Source organism: Ylistrum balloti, unplaced genomic scaffold (genome assembly GCF_031769215.1).
Source record: "Ylistrum balloti isolate Yb309-2 unplaced genomic scaffold, AGI_CSIRO_Ybal_v1 Utg371516, whole genome shotgun sequence".
Taxonomy (NCBI): domain Eukaryota; kingdom Metazoa; phylum Mollusca; class Bivalvia; order Pectinida; family Pectinidae; genus Ylistrum; species Ylistrum balloti.
Window position 1 is genome coordinate 58,094 of NW_026782783.1, and position 13,444 is coordinate 71,537.

At 34.7% G+C, this 13,444-nt stretch overlaps 1 protein-coding gene across 1 annotated transcript; it reads right to left on the reverse strand.

The window, feature by feature from the left end:
- Positions 1-713: 713 nt before the first annotated feature.
- Positions 714-13,292, reverse strand: LOC132562808 (eukaryotic translation initiation factor 2-alpha kinase 3-like). Its single transcript, XM_060227579.1, has 18 exons — positions 13,066-13,292; positions 12,388-12,517; positions 11,052-11,249; positions 9,802-9,935; positions 9,329-9,450; positions 8,838-8,956; positions 8,464-8,608; positions 7,814-7,945; positions 7,236-7,373; positions 6,515-6,650; positions 5,723-5,819; positions 5,128-5,210; positions 4,530-4,652; positions 4,074-4,211; positions 2,638-3,418; positions 2,297-2,461; positions 1,960-2,124; positions 714-1,603 (listed from the first exon to the last, which is right to left on the reverse strand). The coding sequence occupies exons 1-18, from the start codon at positions 13,287-13,289 to the stop codon at positions 1,412-1,414; spliced, it is 3,222 nt and encodes a 1,073-aa protein (XP_060083562.1). The 5' UTR covers positions 13,290-13,292; the 3' UTR covers positions 714-1,411.
- Positions 13,293-13,444: the final 152 nt, after the last annotated feature.

A 13,444-nucleotide genomic window follows, 5' to 3' on the forward strand; every position in this document is an offset into this window, starting at 1 on the left:
ACAGTTCTTTGTATCTTACAAATTATAAAACCTGAAAAAAATGATACTTGAAGAAAAAAATGAATAGAACTTTAAAGCCAAAATATTAAGATCTCTAATTATCTTTATATCGAATGGCCATGTATATAGCTGCGTTTAAGTTTGAAACCATAAAACCATAAAAAAATTGGTTCATATTGGTGAAATGATGATTCAATATTTATAACCAATAGGAACAATAAAAACATACTAACCATGCAATGATATCTATAACCTTAAAGATGATTTTTATTACACTTTAAGTATTACTGTGATGTCGCATAACAGGTCTACATTACCCCAAACCAATGATCTGTAGTAAAACCAATGATCTGTAGTAAAACCAATGATCTGTGGTTAAAGCAATGATCTGTGGTAAAAACCAATGATCTGTGGTTAAACCAATGATCTGTGGTAAAAACCAATGATCTGTGGTTAAACCAATGATCTGTGGTTAAAGCAATGATCTGTGGTAAAAACCAATGATCTGTGGTTAAACCAATGATCTGTAGTAAAACCAATGATCTGTGGTAAAACCAATTACCTGTGGTAAAACCAATGATCTGTGGTTAAACCAATGATCTGTGGTAAAACCAATTACCTGTGGTAAAACCAATGATCTGTGGTAAAACCAATTACCTGTGGTAAAACCAATTACCTGTGGTAAAACCAATTATTTGTGGTTAAACCAATTATCTGTGGTAAAACCAATTACCTGTGGTAAAACAAATTATCTGTGGTTAAACAAATTATCTGTGGTTAAACCAGCTACCTGCATTACACTAGTAACTTGCAGTTGAATCAACTACCTGTAAGTTATATGTGTGGTACGCTTAGTGAACACTATTGGTCCTGAAGTTAAGTTAGACATCATACTGAAATAGCTCTTCTGTTTCCATGCTAGGTACTGGGAACATCACTCAAGTGTTTTATACATACATTGACCTGATGGAGATGGTAACAACAGAATATCCACATCACATGAAGTAAACCCAAACCAGCTATACATACTAATATATTCAGAAGAAACAGACAGGTTCTATTACCTACTAATGCTAACCTCTATCTTAGGAGGTTCCAAGAAAAAGACCTGTCAATTAGCCAGTAGTGACATATCTTGCTGACAAAGTTATCAGATATTATTAACCAACATATTGACAGTGAATCAACCAATTGTGTTCCTTGTTCTAGAACCAGAGGGACCTTGAAATAAAGATATGTTAATACAGATGAGATATTTGATCCTAACAGGAAAATCATTATCATACAGCTTCTGCATCAATAACACACATGTGATCAATGTACTTGATTGTTGTTTACATCAGAACAGGAAGACTTTCACAATTCCAGGAACACATATTAATGTAAGTTAGATATGAGGACAAGGAAATGTTTACATGGACAGATTTCTGACATGTCCTACTGAACCACTACTACCACTGCTGTCGTTAGAAATGGTCCTGAGCCGAGGTCGAGCTGGAGGTGGACTACAACAGTAGCCCTTCATCATGGAACTCTTCAGTATTTCTGTGGCTGTTGGTCTGCCACAAGGATCTTCACACAGAAGCCATCTGATGTATTTACTCTGTAAAAGTGTAGCCAATATTTTATCTTTAAAATGTTATCACCATTCTGTATGTCCCCTTCACATGACATGTTGAAAAAAATTCTGTGGCCATGCAGGTTTGGAGACAAAAATAACATTATGTGTATTATAAAAAATCTTCACCATTAATTTAAGAAGATGGTGACAACAACAGTCAGTAAGATCCTTTTCTGTATACTCATGTCTTTTCATACAATGAAGTTAAGCTTTGTGAAACATCTTGATATCGGTTAAAGTTAATATTATCTTGATTGATCTTGTTCAGCATTTTGTCAGGGAAGTTTATAATAAGGTAGGTTCTGATTTTATATAATTATATATATGAGTACAGTTACCTGTTCTGGATACGCCATATCAAATTCTCTTGGGAGTTGTCTTATCTTAACCGCTGTCATGGTACGAACCCTCTCCATCTGGGTGCTGAATGGATACAGCAATTCAAAAAGGATCATTCCCAGGGAGAAAATATCCACCTTCTGTCCGTAGGTTTTCCCACAGACCTACAACATCAATAATACTCATAATACCAACTAAATCAATTCTAAAAGTTTAACTTATGTAGGCATGGAATCATATTTTGAAGAAACAACACAAACAAATTTCATATTATCATTCCAGATTGTGAAATATTCAACTCAAAAACACTGTTTATGTTGTTATCTTGCATCTTACCAATTCTGGTCCCATATAGAGTTTAGTCCCAACCTCTGTTGTATGTTTGAAAGTCACATTTCCCAGATTCTCTTCCCCTAAAATCTCTTCCTCTGACAGAGCTGTGACCAGGCCAAAGTCTCCAATTTTTATAACATTATCTGCTGAAAAAAATATGTTGGAGGGCTGAAAAAAAGAGAGAGAAAAACAAAATGAAATTAAAAATAACAAGAATCCACTAAATCTTGATTGAAAGAGTAAACAATTTATATCTCAAGAGATTTTATCTGGGAATCAAAATAGACAATAAACTGCGATCAATGATATAATTAAGTCAATCACAATACATTTCTAAGTCTTACCTTCAGATCTCTGTGCATTAAGCCACAGCCATGAACATACTCAATTGCACACACGATTTGTCCAAATATTTTCAGCATATCATTTTTGTTCCTTGGTTTATTATTAGCACTTAACCATTCCTTCAAAGTTTCTCTTTGACACAGCTGCATCTGAATATATAGGAATAATTTTTGTGAAGGTTCCTTTAATTGTTTGGTTTCATCTTTTGGATTTTTGTGAGACTCTTTAGTTTTGGATAGCTGTATGTCTGTGGAAGCGGAGAGTTGACTTGAACAACTTGAAAGTGGCATGTTTAGTCTGAAGTTATTAGAATTCTGATCACTTGTTTCTCCTGTAAACACAATGCCTCCACTTGACTCACTCTTCGAACTTTTCTCATTTTCAGCACATCCTGAGTCCTCAAACTGTACACTGAAGGAATTGCTGTCAGATTTCCAGCAGTCTTTGTGATGTCTGGTAAATGGAAGAGACTTTGAACAGCTACCACTATCTTCACTGTCTTCTAGTTTGAATTCTACTTCAAACGAATCCTCATTGTCTAAATCGTCACTTATATTGAAAAATGGCTGATTGCGACTAGGTTCTGTATCCGAGCTTATCCACGACTGGTCAACAGAAAATTCAGCACTACTACCCTTTTTTTTTGAGAAGTTATAATCGAAGTTTCTTGACTGACCTCCAAATGGATTCTTAAGGTCAAACACTGGTGTATCTGGTATACTTAAGGCATGTGATTCTGTCTCTACAGAGTTACATGGTGTTGGCAAAGTCACACATTCACTACAAAACAAAATTCAATTAATACAAATTGGATATTCCCATTCCAGTGCTTTTCATTGACATTCAATCATAGGGACTGAGTACAATTTCTTGTAATTGCCCTAAAAGTAGCTTTGCTTAGTTACAGGAGACAGGAGAAAATCCCTTATTAATTTCTGGTTTGTACAAGGGAATTTCCTAAAGCCGTATTTTTCAAGGCCATCTTAAATCTAGGACTAAAGTAAGGTACTAAAGCAAGGAAAAATTATAAAATTCAATGAAAACAAGATGTGTTTATGAAACACTATGTCCCCCAGTTGTAACAAAATTAAAATCACATGGTGAAAAGTTTTTTCAAATGTAGGTCAAAGGTTACGGTTAAGGTCACAAGGTGAAAAATTTTGGTACCATTGGAAAGGTCTTGTCATACAGAACACACATGTCAAATATGAAAGCCCTACCTCTTATGATGCAATATTTATAGGCAAGGTTAAAGTTAACAACAGACAAATAAACAAACAGAATGACAAACAAACAGACAGCACAAAAACAATATGCCCCCAATCTGTTGATCTGGGGGCATAAAAAATGCCATATCATCCTCAAAGTCTAATGAAAAACTTCTTTGTACCATAAAGTGTTGTCTCTACCAACCATGAACAATGTCAGTCCTTACCTGTCAACCCACTGGCGATCCATATCCTCCTGCCAGCCTGGGGGAGGCGACTCCTCCCAGGCATGGAAAAATCGTACAATTCCTGTGTGTTCCAGAGTGGCCAGTGCTCGGACTTCCCTCATCACTTTTTCTTTGGCACTGGAAACATTTTTATTTACCTATTTTATCAAACACTATTTAGAAATAATAAAACATACAATTCTTGTACATAGCACACCATAACAAACTCCTGAAAACATGACTTAGAAGGAAAAAATATACATATAAAGTTTCAAATCAGTTTAAATTCAATACCAACGAAGATAGTCAAAGGCTAATGGAGGGAATAACATAGGAACCCTAATCAGAATGGATATGAAATATGAATAAAAATTTTAATTTCTTACTTATCAAAACTCTTTTCCACTGAAAGTTACTTCCTTTTAGATATTAGTTTAATCACAGCTTGAATCATACCTGCTTTTAAGTTCAATCCTCTTAACAGCATAACAACAGGTGTCCATTTTGTTGCGGGCCTCAAACACCACTCCGTAGCCTCCTCTACCTAGAACTTGGATCTGCTCAAAGTCCTGTCTGTATCTAGTGTATATAACAATGAGAACACCTTCAGAAATATTGAAATAGATTGAAACTATCATACAGTAGACTAAAGAGAAATTTAAGAATAATGACAAAGAAAGACCTAAGAAAAGTCATGAAGGAGTTAATGTTGAAGGAGGCCAAAACCATGCAATCTAGAGAGAAAACTAGCTTCTTGTAACAATGAAATCTTTCAGAAGTGCATAATAGTGACAGAGAACTCATCGTAAAAGATTATTATAAAGTCATTAATCTATTCAAATATCCTTCTCTCTTTAAGGGTAATCATATTATAAGTTTCAAGAAGATTAAAAATAAAAAATAATTTGGCAAAAACTGAAACAGCAAAAGACATTCTTTTGCAAAATTATAGAAGTATGATTGTTTAAAAATCTATAGATAAGAGTATGAGGACATGTCCTTGAGACACTTGTATCAAAAATACTGGGACACACAAATGCTATCTCTATACTACCTCGATGTGTACTCTTCAGTTATTTTCTGTATCACTGCTGAGTCCTGATCTACTGCCACAGTCACATTGCCACTATCTGACATCTACAACAAAAGCATAATCAATGTTACAAATTGCTATTCACTCGTGTATCTTATGTATAATCTTTAAGATAGCAGGTGGTAGACACTGCTGGTGGACTTCAAGTTCCCGAGGTTTGCCGTAACTTGCTTACCACGTTTTAATTCACTCAAATAGTTGCAGAGTTCAGAAAATACTCATGTACTTGACGCTATTCTAAAATTATCTGGTATTATTGAAATTTATCTAATCATAGGGCTGCTGCACCTCCCAGTCTGGATTTTGACTTTTTTTTTTAATAACTTTTTAATTTTCCTTAATCTCCTTCTAGGCTTCAAAATTTAGTTTTGTCTAAATTAAATATGGCTGTTTCCAATATGACATGTCATTTTACGAATACCTTGGGAACAATACATTAAGTATCACCGATGTTGGCAACATAATTTTATGTTTGAAATATACCTTAAAATCAGTCACAAGATGATAAATTATCTATAAATGAGACAATTTAGCAGTTCAACTGCGAAACACTAACTTGTGGAAGTAGTGGTATGTTTCTCCTCCGCCCCAATTTGTGTAGGATAATGTTTACAAGGATGGAAGTGACAACACTGATGCTGATCACTTGTCTCCTGAAATGTGAAAACCATGAATAACCAGACAATCAGATAAAAACACTGAAGGACTGGGAAATATAATAATAGTATAAATTCCTGTGAATGTCGAAGTCAAGTTACTGTACCAAAGTCTAAACACATTGCAATGCATTGGAGTTAAGTGATAATCATATTTTTAAAAATCTTCTGAAGTCACATTTACTTAACATTTACCAATATACAAGTAGGGAAAACTTTGATTTGTAGATTCTTCTGGTTACCCTGTTTGGCAGTAATTTTTTCTCAATAACCATGTTAGTAATTTTGATATTGTGAATACTTTCTGACATGTTTAGAATAGAAATTATGACACATACACTATAGCCAAGTGTACAAGAGAAGGAAGAAATCAGTGTGACACAATGCTGTATCATTTTAATACTGTGTCTGACTACTCCCTTACAATCCAAACAAAAAAACTGCAAAAACAGGATTTTTTTTCATGATAATTTACATCTATCCATAAAGGCCTTTCAAGAGAGCAGGAAAAATGGTCTTTACAATTTTGTAGCTGATCTTTACACAGAAGTTCAACAACTATATAGATAAGTGTTAAAAAGCAGTAGTCTTTAAATATTACGTAAAAAACATATGGTTCAGGAAGATACACAGATGGTGTTTACTTAGAAATCTGAATTAACATGATTCATTAATTATGTTCTTATAATTACCAGTAGGTCCACAATGAGGTAGTCATGACACTTTCTATTATAGAGGAGCTGCTGTTTTGAGAGGTAGAGTTGTTCTTCTTATATGAAGAATTTGGTACCACAAATTCAAACTCTGGATACAGGTAGTAACCATTGTCTGTAAAAATAAATGTAATAAATAAAATTCATATGTTTGGTACAATTAAGGTTTTTCATTTTCATACAATTTTTATTGATAACAATGAAGAAATAAGGTCAGGTTGTAATTATAAAAAAAGACATATTGATGCTAGATATTAAAACATTCCTGACTGGGCTCAAGTTAAAATATTGTTTTTTTGGCATTAAACTACCTTACCAAAACCACAATTTTGTTATAAATTGTTCACAGGTAACAGAATCTTTTTTAAAAATAAATGTCTAATTCTCCCTATTTTCAAAATAAGACTGCATGGCTGACATTGAAATGGCAAAATTCAAATGGGAAATGAGAACATATCTATACATTTTAGTTTCTATACTCCAATGATAAATATATGACAGGAAAATAATTGATGTTCTAGATATCATACCATGTGACAAAATTTGAGAATAGCAAAATAAACCTGTTGCACAATAGTAACCTTTAAAATAACAATTAATAAAATGGTGACTAGTTTATGGAGATATGCCTGATGGTCAGATTTGTATTCTTGTTGAAATGCACCCCTACACTGATGGATATTGATTCAAACACTCTTACCAAAAGGGTAGTTTTCATGCCACACAGAGAGACCCCTTTCTTGTTCATCCTCCATCTCTGGTAAATTCTTTTCACAGTGATCTAGAAGGGGCACTTCACCATGACCTTTGTAGTTCAACCAAGGTGTTCTTGATGGGGCTAAACACATACAACATCCATTCAATTTCATTTCATAAACAAAGCTATATGTTATTGTATATCTCATCTTTGGCTAGAATTACTTAAATGTACTTCTATGAAAATTACAGATAGTCTGAAACGGGGTGTCCGTCTTATATAGGGCATCTGTCTGAAAGGAGGTATCTCTCTTGAACACCTGTTCTCACATGACCCTAGCTGTTGATAGGATGTTGAACCCAGAAAAGTAAAATATACAAGGATCTGTTTTATACATGCTGATAACAATTATTTACACCAAGATATATGAGAAACAAAGATACCAATTTGCCTTTTGTCAATCAAGGCATATAGAAACTAAGTTCTGAAAAGAAAGAAATTTTGTAAAACTTCCTGTCTGAAAAACAGAATAGTTTGAAAGACAATGGTGTAAAGAATCAGTGCTTTTTCTTCCAACTTACCAGAATTAAGGTAAGGTTTCCAGGTTACCCTTGGGACGTCCAGTCTACTGACCTCGCCTTTAGACACTGCCTGTGATACATGTTCTTTCATCGTTGTAGAGGGTTGAACATACAGCTGATTATGATGAAGACCTAAACAAAGCATTACTCCACTAAAGTCCATTCATTAAAAAAAACCTCATCTTCATCAATAAACAGTATAAATCTCGCTCAACTTTTCAACACAAGACTTAACGCTTCACTGGTCTGCACTTTTGATACATGTGTAATATATGTACTGAACATCCCGAGCATGTTATCAGTGATATCACCATGATAACTATACTACAAAATGAAAGGTTTATAGCAAACTCATAGTCCAAATCGGGCCCCTTCATGCTATACCCTCATCGAATGGGACTAACAGCAGAATAACTCTGACTCAGAACAGAGTTCAGACACAAATTGTTTACCTTGAAAATAACAATGATTCAGACCATCTGATCTAAATTGCTCACAAATTAAAATGTTTACTTTGAAAATAACTCTGATTAAGAATGGCTGATATGAATTACTTACACACTAAAAATATTTACAAGAATTACTCTAGACACAAACAAGTTTGTATGAGTCATTTGGATACTTAAAAGCTGATTTATTCAGATACCAACCTACATATAACAGAGGTTCCATAGGCAGCTCTTCAGTAGGAGGATGAAAACTTGACAGGGCAGGTACAAGTCGTTTGTCAAACACATTCACAGGCATTAGCTCCTTCTTGTGAAGGAACCAAGCACCAGCCACAGGACTAGTGAACTGCAATGTATAATAACATTATCACCTGTAATATTAACCAGGAGCTGGTAAACAAAGACAAAAGTATGTATTATATACTTCAGACATCAATACATGAACAGACAAGACACAATTATTCATAACAGGGATATAGTTAAGACTATCCCCTTCCAGGTATGAAGTGATTTCCTAAGAATGAAAAGCCTGTTTCCATTATGACATTACCACCTAATTACTTTTCCATACTAACCTTGTGTTGCCATTCAACTAAGCTGGAATCACTTGGGTCCATACCCACAATCAGTCCCTCTGGTACCACAATCCGCAGTGTGTCCTGGATATTAAAATCTAAGTCTTCTTCTTCGTCATCTATAAGAAAATACCCCGATAATCTTAGGATTTAACAAAGCAGAAACACAAGTAAAGGGAAGTATCCCTATTTTGTCTCTCCATGAAAATAAATCTCCTGCACGACTAACCAAAACCAAATTCACATTCACATTATACACATATGAGCTTTAAATCACATTGGTGTCAAATTATGGTACTAAACTATTACAATCACAGCCAACAATCTTTTCGATCTGTTACAGGGACAAAAATATGTTCACTATATCTTTCAAATTATTTTTCATCCTGCATTACTGTTTTACTGAATCAAGTATTGTATATAGCAAAATATGTCAAGTTTTGTACGATTGCCTCCTTTTCCTCAATAAATGTATATTTTTTTTAACATACCGTCTGAACCACATGTCAAGATGGAGATATCATCATCAGAATTATCTTTCACTGTCTGTGATGGCGGTACGCTCTTTCCGCCCAGAAACTGGAGCTCATGTTGGCCAACACTGAAGTTCCACCTTAAACCAACAAAGCAAATGTTTCAATGATTCCATACAACAGAGTACTTTACTAGTTCTATCAGAATTATTTCCCTGTAATCAAGAACATTTACAGAATATTGATGACATGCATTATTTTAAAAAGTGGACTTCAAATCTGAAAAAAAAATCTAACAGGAACCTCATGTGAAATTAGCAACACTCAAATTTTGTTTTCTTTTAAATCTATAAAGTTCAACTAAAGGCCTGATTTCCCCTTGGCTAGGAAATGACTATTTAGTACCAAATACATTCATTTAATGTGACACCACTAGGAAATGAAGATAAGATGATAATCATATTCATCATATTTCTTCACTTGTGACCTACTTTTCGCCTCCTGTTCTGCAGTCTACAGCACGAACAGTTTGTGTGTTTCGTGTTATCACCAATATGTCATCCATCTCTGTCACATCGGACTCTGCGACAAATTGGCAGCCTTCCGCAGAACATACATAATTCATCTGGATAAGAAAAAATATGACTTCACACTCATATTAATTTTACAGACAGGTTCTTTCAAGATACATTACAATGCTTGTAAATAACTGTTTCCCAGTAACTTCTCATATCTACTGCCTGTCATCATCTGTTTCCAAGTAACCCTCTCATACCTTCTGCCTGTCATCATGTTTCCAAATTACTCTCTCATACCTACTGCCTGTCATCATCTGTTTCCCAGTAACCCTCTCATACCTACTTGCTGTCATTATCTGTTTCCTGGTAACTCTCTCATACCTACTGCCTGTCATCATCTGTTTCCTGGTAACTCTCTCATACCTACTTGCTGTCATCATCTGTTTCCCAGTAACCCTCTCATACCTACTTGCTGTCATCATCTGTTTCCCAGTAACTCTCATACCTACTGCCTGTCATCATCTGTTTCCCAGTAACCCTCTCATACATGCTGCCTGTCATCATCTGTTTCCCAGTAACCCTCTCATACCTACTTGCTGTCACAATCTGTTTCCCAGTAACCCTCTCATACATGCTGCCTGTCATCATCTGTTTCCCAGTAACCCTCTCATGTCTACTGCCTGTCATCATCTGTTTCCCAGTAACCCTCTCATACCTACTTGCTGTCATCATCTGTTTCCCAATAACTTTCTCATACCTACTGCCTGTCATCATCTGTTTCCCAGTAACTCTCTTATACATACTGGCTGTCATCATCTGTTTCCCATAAACCATCTCATATATCAGTCATGCCTTCAATCATGTTTCCTATAGCTAATAACCCTTTCATACATATATCTACTGTTTTTCTGGTAACTCCCTAACATATAGCTAGTAACTCTCCTACATAGGACCTTTTCATTTATTCATATTTATTCACATCAATGTCACCAGTAACCCTTCACATTTATTGTGCTTTCTATCTCTTTAATAATGTTAACCAACTTATCAGCCTTCTACAATAATAGTGTATTAATTTTCTAGTAACACTAAGAACCATGTTACTTAGGTGTAAAAGACTGACCAAGTACCTGATGACTGCTATTAAGGTAGAAGTCTATTACAACTTTTACAGTTCAGGATCAGACACTACTATTTACATATGTATATAGTTTATACTGTACTTGTCCATCTGCAGGATTGACTCCATAAGTTCTGATGTCTTTAGAACCAACCATCATCATCTTGTCGCTCAGTTTGTTGGAGGAGCTGAGAAGTGTTTCTACAGTCATCGGGATTGCCTCAATACTCTCACCATCATACTGATACAGGCCTCCATCCAGTGATGGAATCAGACGAGTTGGCATTCCATTGCGACTTATCTATAAATATATTCTTTAACTGATGTATTGCAGTAAGTTTGAACTGATATTCTGCCACAACACCATCTCAAGGTTAGAGAGGTATCACAGCTACCAAATCATTGAAAATGTAAAGGGATATAACTACAGTATTCCTTTCTTTTTTCTAATTGAATCAAATCATCATATAGTAAATTTGATGTCAAAGTTATCAAAATTACAAAGTTTGATAATCAGTTGGTATGTGATAGAGTAGATCTCTAGAAATGTTGGCATTATGAAAAAAAAATGGGGGACAGTAACTCTTTCCAAAAACAGTTGAATTAAACTGCCTTTCAAGAAAACACAACTTTTTCATGGTAATTAAACCTAACAAATCTGAAAAAGATAGGTTGAAAACTGTGTGGGAGGAAATCTCTAAACAACTGAAAGTTTATGATGGATGGACAGACAATGCCAAACCATAATAAGTCTTGTCTTGCATAAAGTATAACACAAATTACATATAATTATATGCCACGTGTGACACAGCGTGTCCACATCATCAGAAATATATAAATACCGGTATGTATGTAGAGAGCTCACTATAGAGCTAAACACAAAACTCAAAAATGGCACAATTCCAATTAATGGTAAACTATAGACAAAATTAGGAACCTGAAATATTTGTTTGGGTGACCATATATAGATAAAAGTATATTCCAGATCTGGTTATGATAGTTAATGTACTTGGAGAGATATAAAGCAGAACACCAAACCAAAATATATAATAGCTTAAATACTTAACTTGAGAGAAATAAAGCTCAATATTGAGACAAACTGAGAACTTTAACATAGCTCAATTAATAAGCAAAGTTCAATTAACAGTTAACCGCAGTTGAAAATTAAAATCTGAAATGTGCATATTCCAGGTTTCATTAAAAATTAAAAATTAATCCAAGTGTAGGGTTAAACACAAAAACTTTAAAATAGGACAATTAACTAACAAAGTCTAATAAATTGTTGTCAATTGTTGTCGACTTCATCATGCATGAGACAAAAATCATGCTTTACAAAATTTGAACATATTACTGGTATACGTAAACAATTAATGAAAATGAAACAAAGATAACAATATGGCGAAAGATTAAATGTCATTTGTTTACTTTTTTATAAATACCTCCAGTTTGCTGATACTTGAAGACAGGAGAGGACTTGAGTCTGCAGATATCCTCCACTCAAGCTTTCCTTTGTTGTTGATGTCAATAGCAGAAACATCTCCATTTAGTGTACTCACTATCATTAGGTGACTGAAGAGCAAACAAAATTCTAGTTAGTAATCTCCTTTCACACTAAAGCTCTAGTTTTTGCTTTGTACAAAACATTCTTTATGTCTTTTTGCTGCCACTCCATGTATACGGGGACAACATTGGTAACAATAATGGCAACATGTCTCTTCTGTAAAGGTACACAGTCACATGACATCAGTTTCTTCTAAGCTATGACACAATGTGTACATGTATAAGTTTCATTAAATTATTGACCTTTGAATATTTAATATTCATAATATTTGATTACTAATGATGCACGCTTATGCAGAAAATTAAAGGGGGGAGGGGGTAATTTTTGACCCCAATGATTTTGATTATCATTTCTCATGCAAAGGCCTAGTTTTAGGGACCAGACACACACACAGAGACACTAGGGTCAACATTAAAATCATTTAAGTTATTGTGGTTTTAAATGCTGCATATTAAAACATCAAAATCATTTGATCACTTCATTTAAAGCATATGCAATGCACCAAAATGGATCGTTATTAACATTACAATTAGTCATAACGCTTGAATGAATTCACCTCTCCTTGTGTAGTTTGGAATGACAAGCTGCCGTCTGCTCAGATGAGTCAGGATCGTGACCGTAATGACTGGTGGTGAATGCATTGTTTTTATCTGCAAATTCGTCCAAAACAGTATCGGCGTTTGTTGCACCTATGCAACTAAATGTGTAGCAAAGTGCCCCGACAGATGTGACAAACCATGTCAGCAGTGTTGTTAACCTCTTATTTCTCCGTCTACCCATGAAGACACAACAATACAATTGAACATTGATGATGCCAAATCTGACGTAATTTCTATAACCACACGGCCTGTGTTGGTAGCCACTGTTTACCAACTTTGTCAAGTTTTATGGAATGATATCGTATACAAGTTTTGATTGGACAAACCACCGGAAGT

Excerpts from the sequence above, each read along its gene's own strand:
- LOC132562808 (XM_060227579.1), bottom strand. The coding sequence starts at position 13,289 with ATGGGTAGACGGAGAAATAAGAGGTTAACAACACTGCTGACATGGTTT. Across the intron at positions 6,651-7,235 it reads GCATGAAAACTACCCTTTTG|ACAATGGTTACTACCTGTAT; the intron begins GTAAGAGTGTTT and ends TTATTTTTACAG. Across the intron at positions 2,462-2,637 it reads TAATGCACAGAGATCTGAAG|CCCTCCAACATATTTTTTTC; the intron begins GTAAGACTTAGA and ends TCTTTTTTTCAG.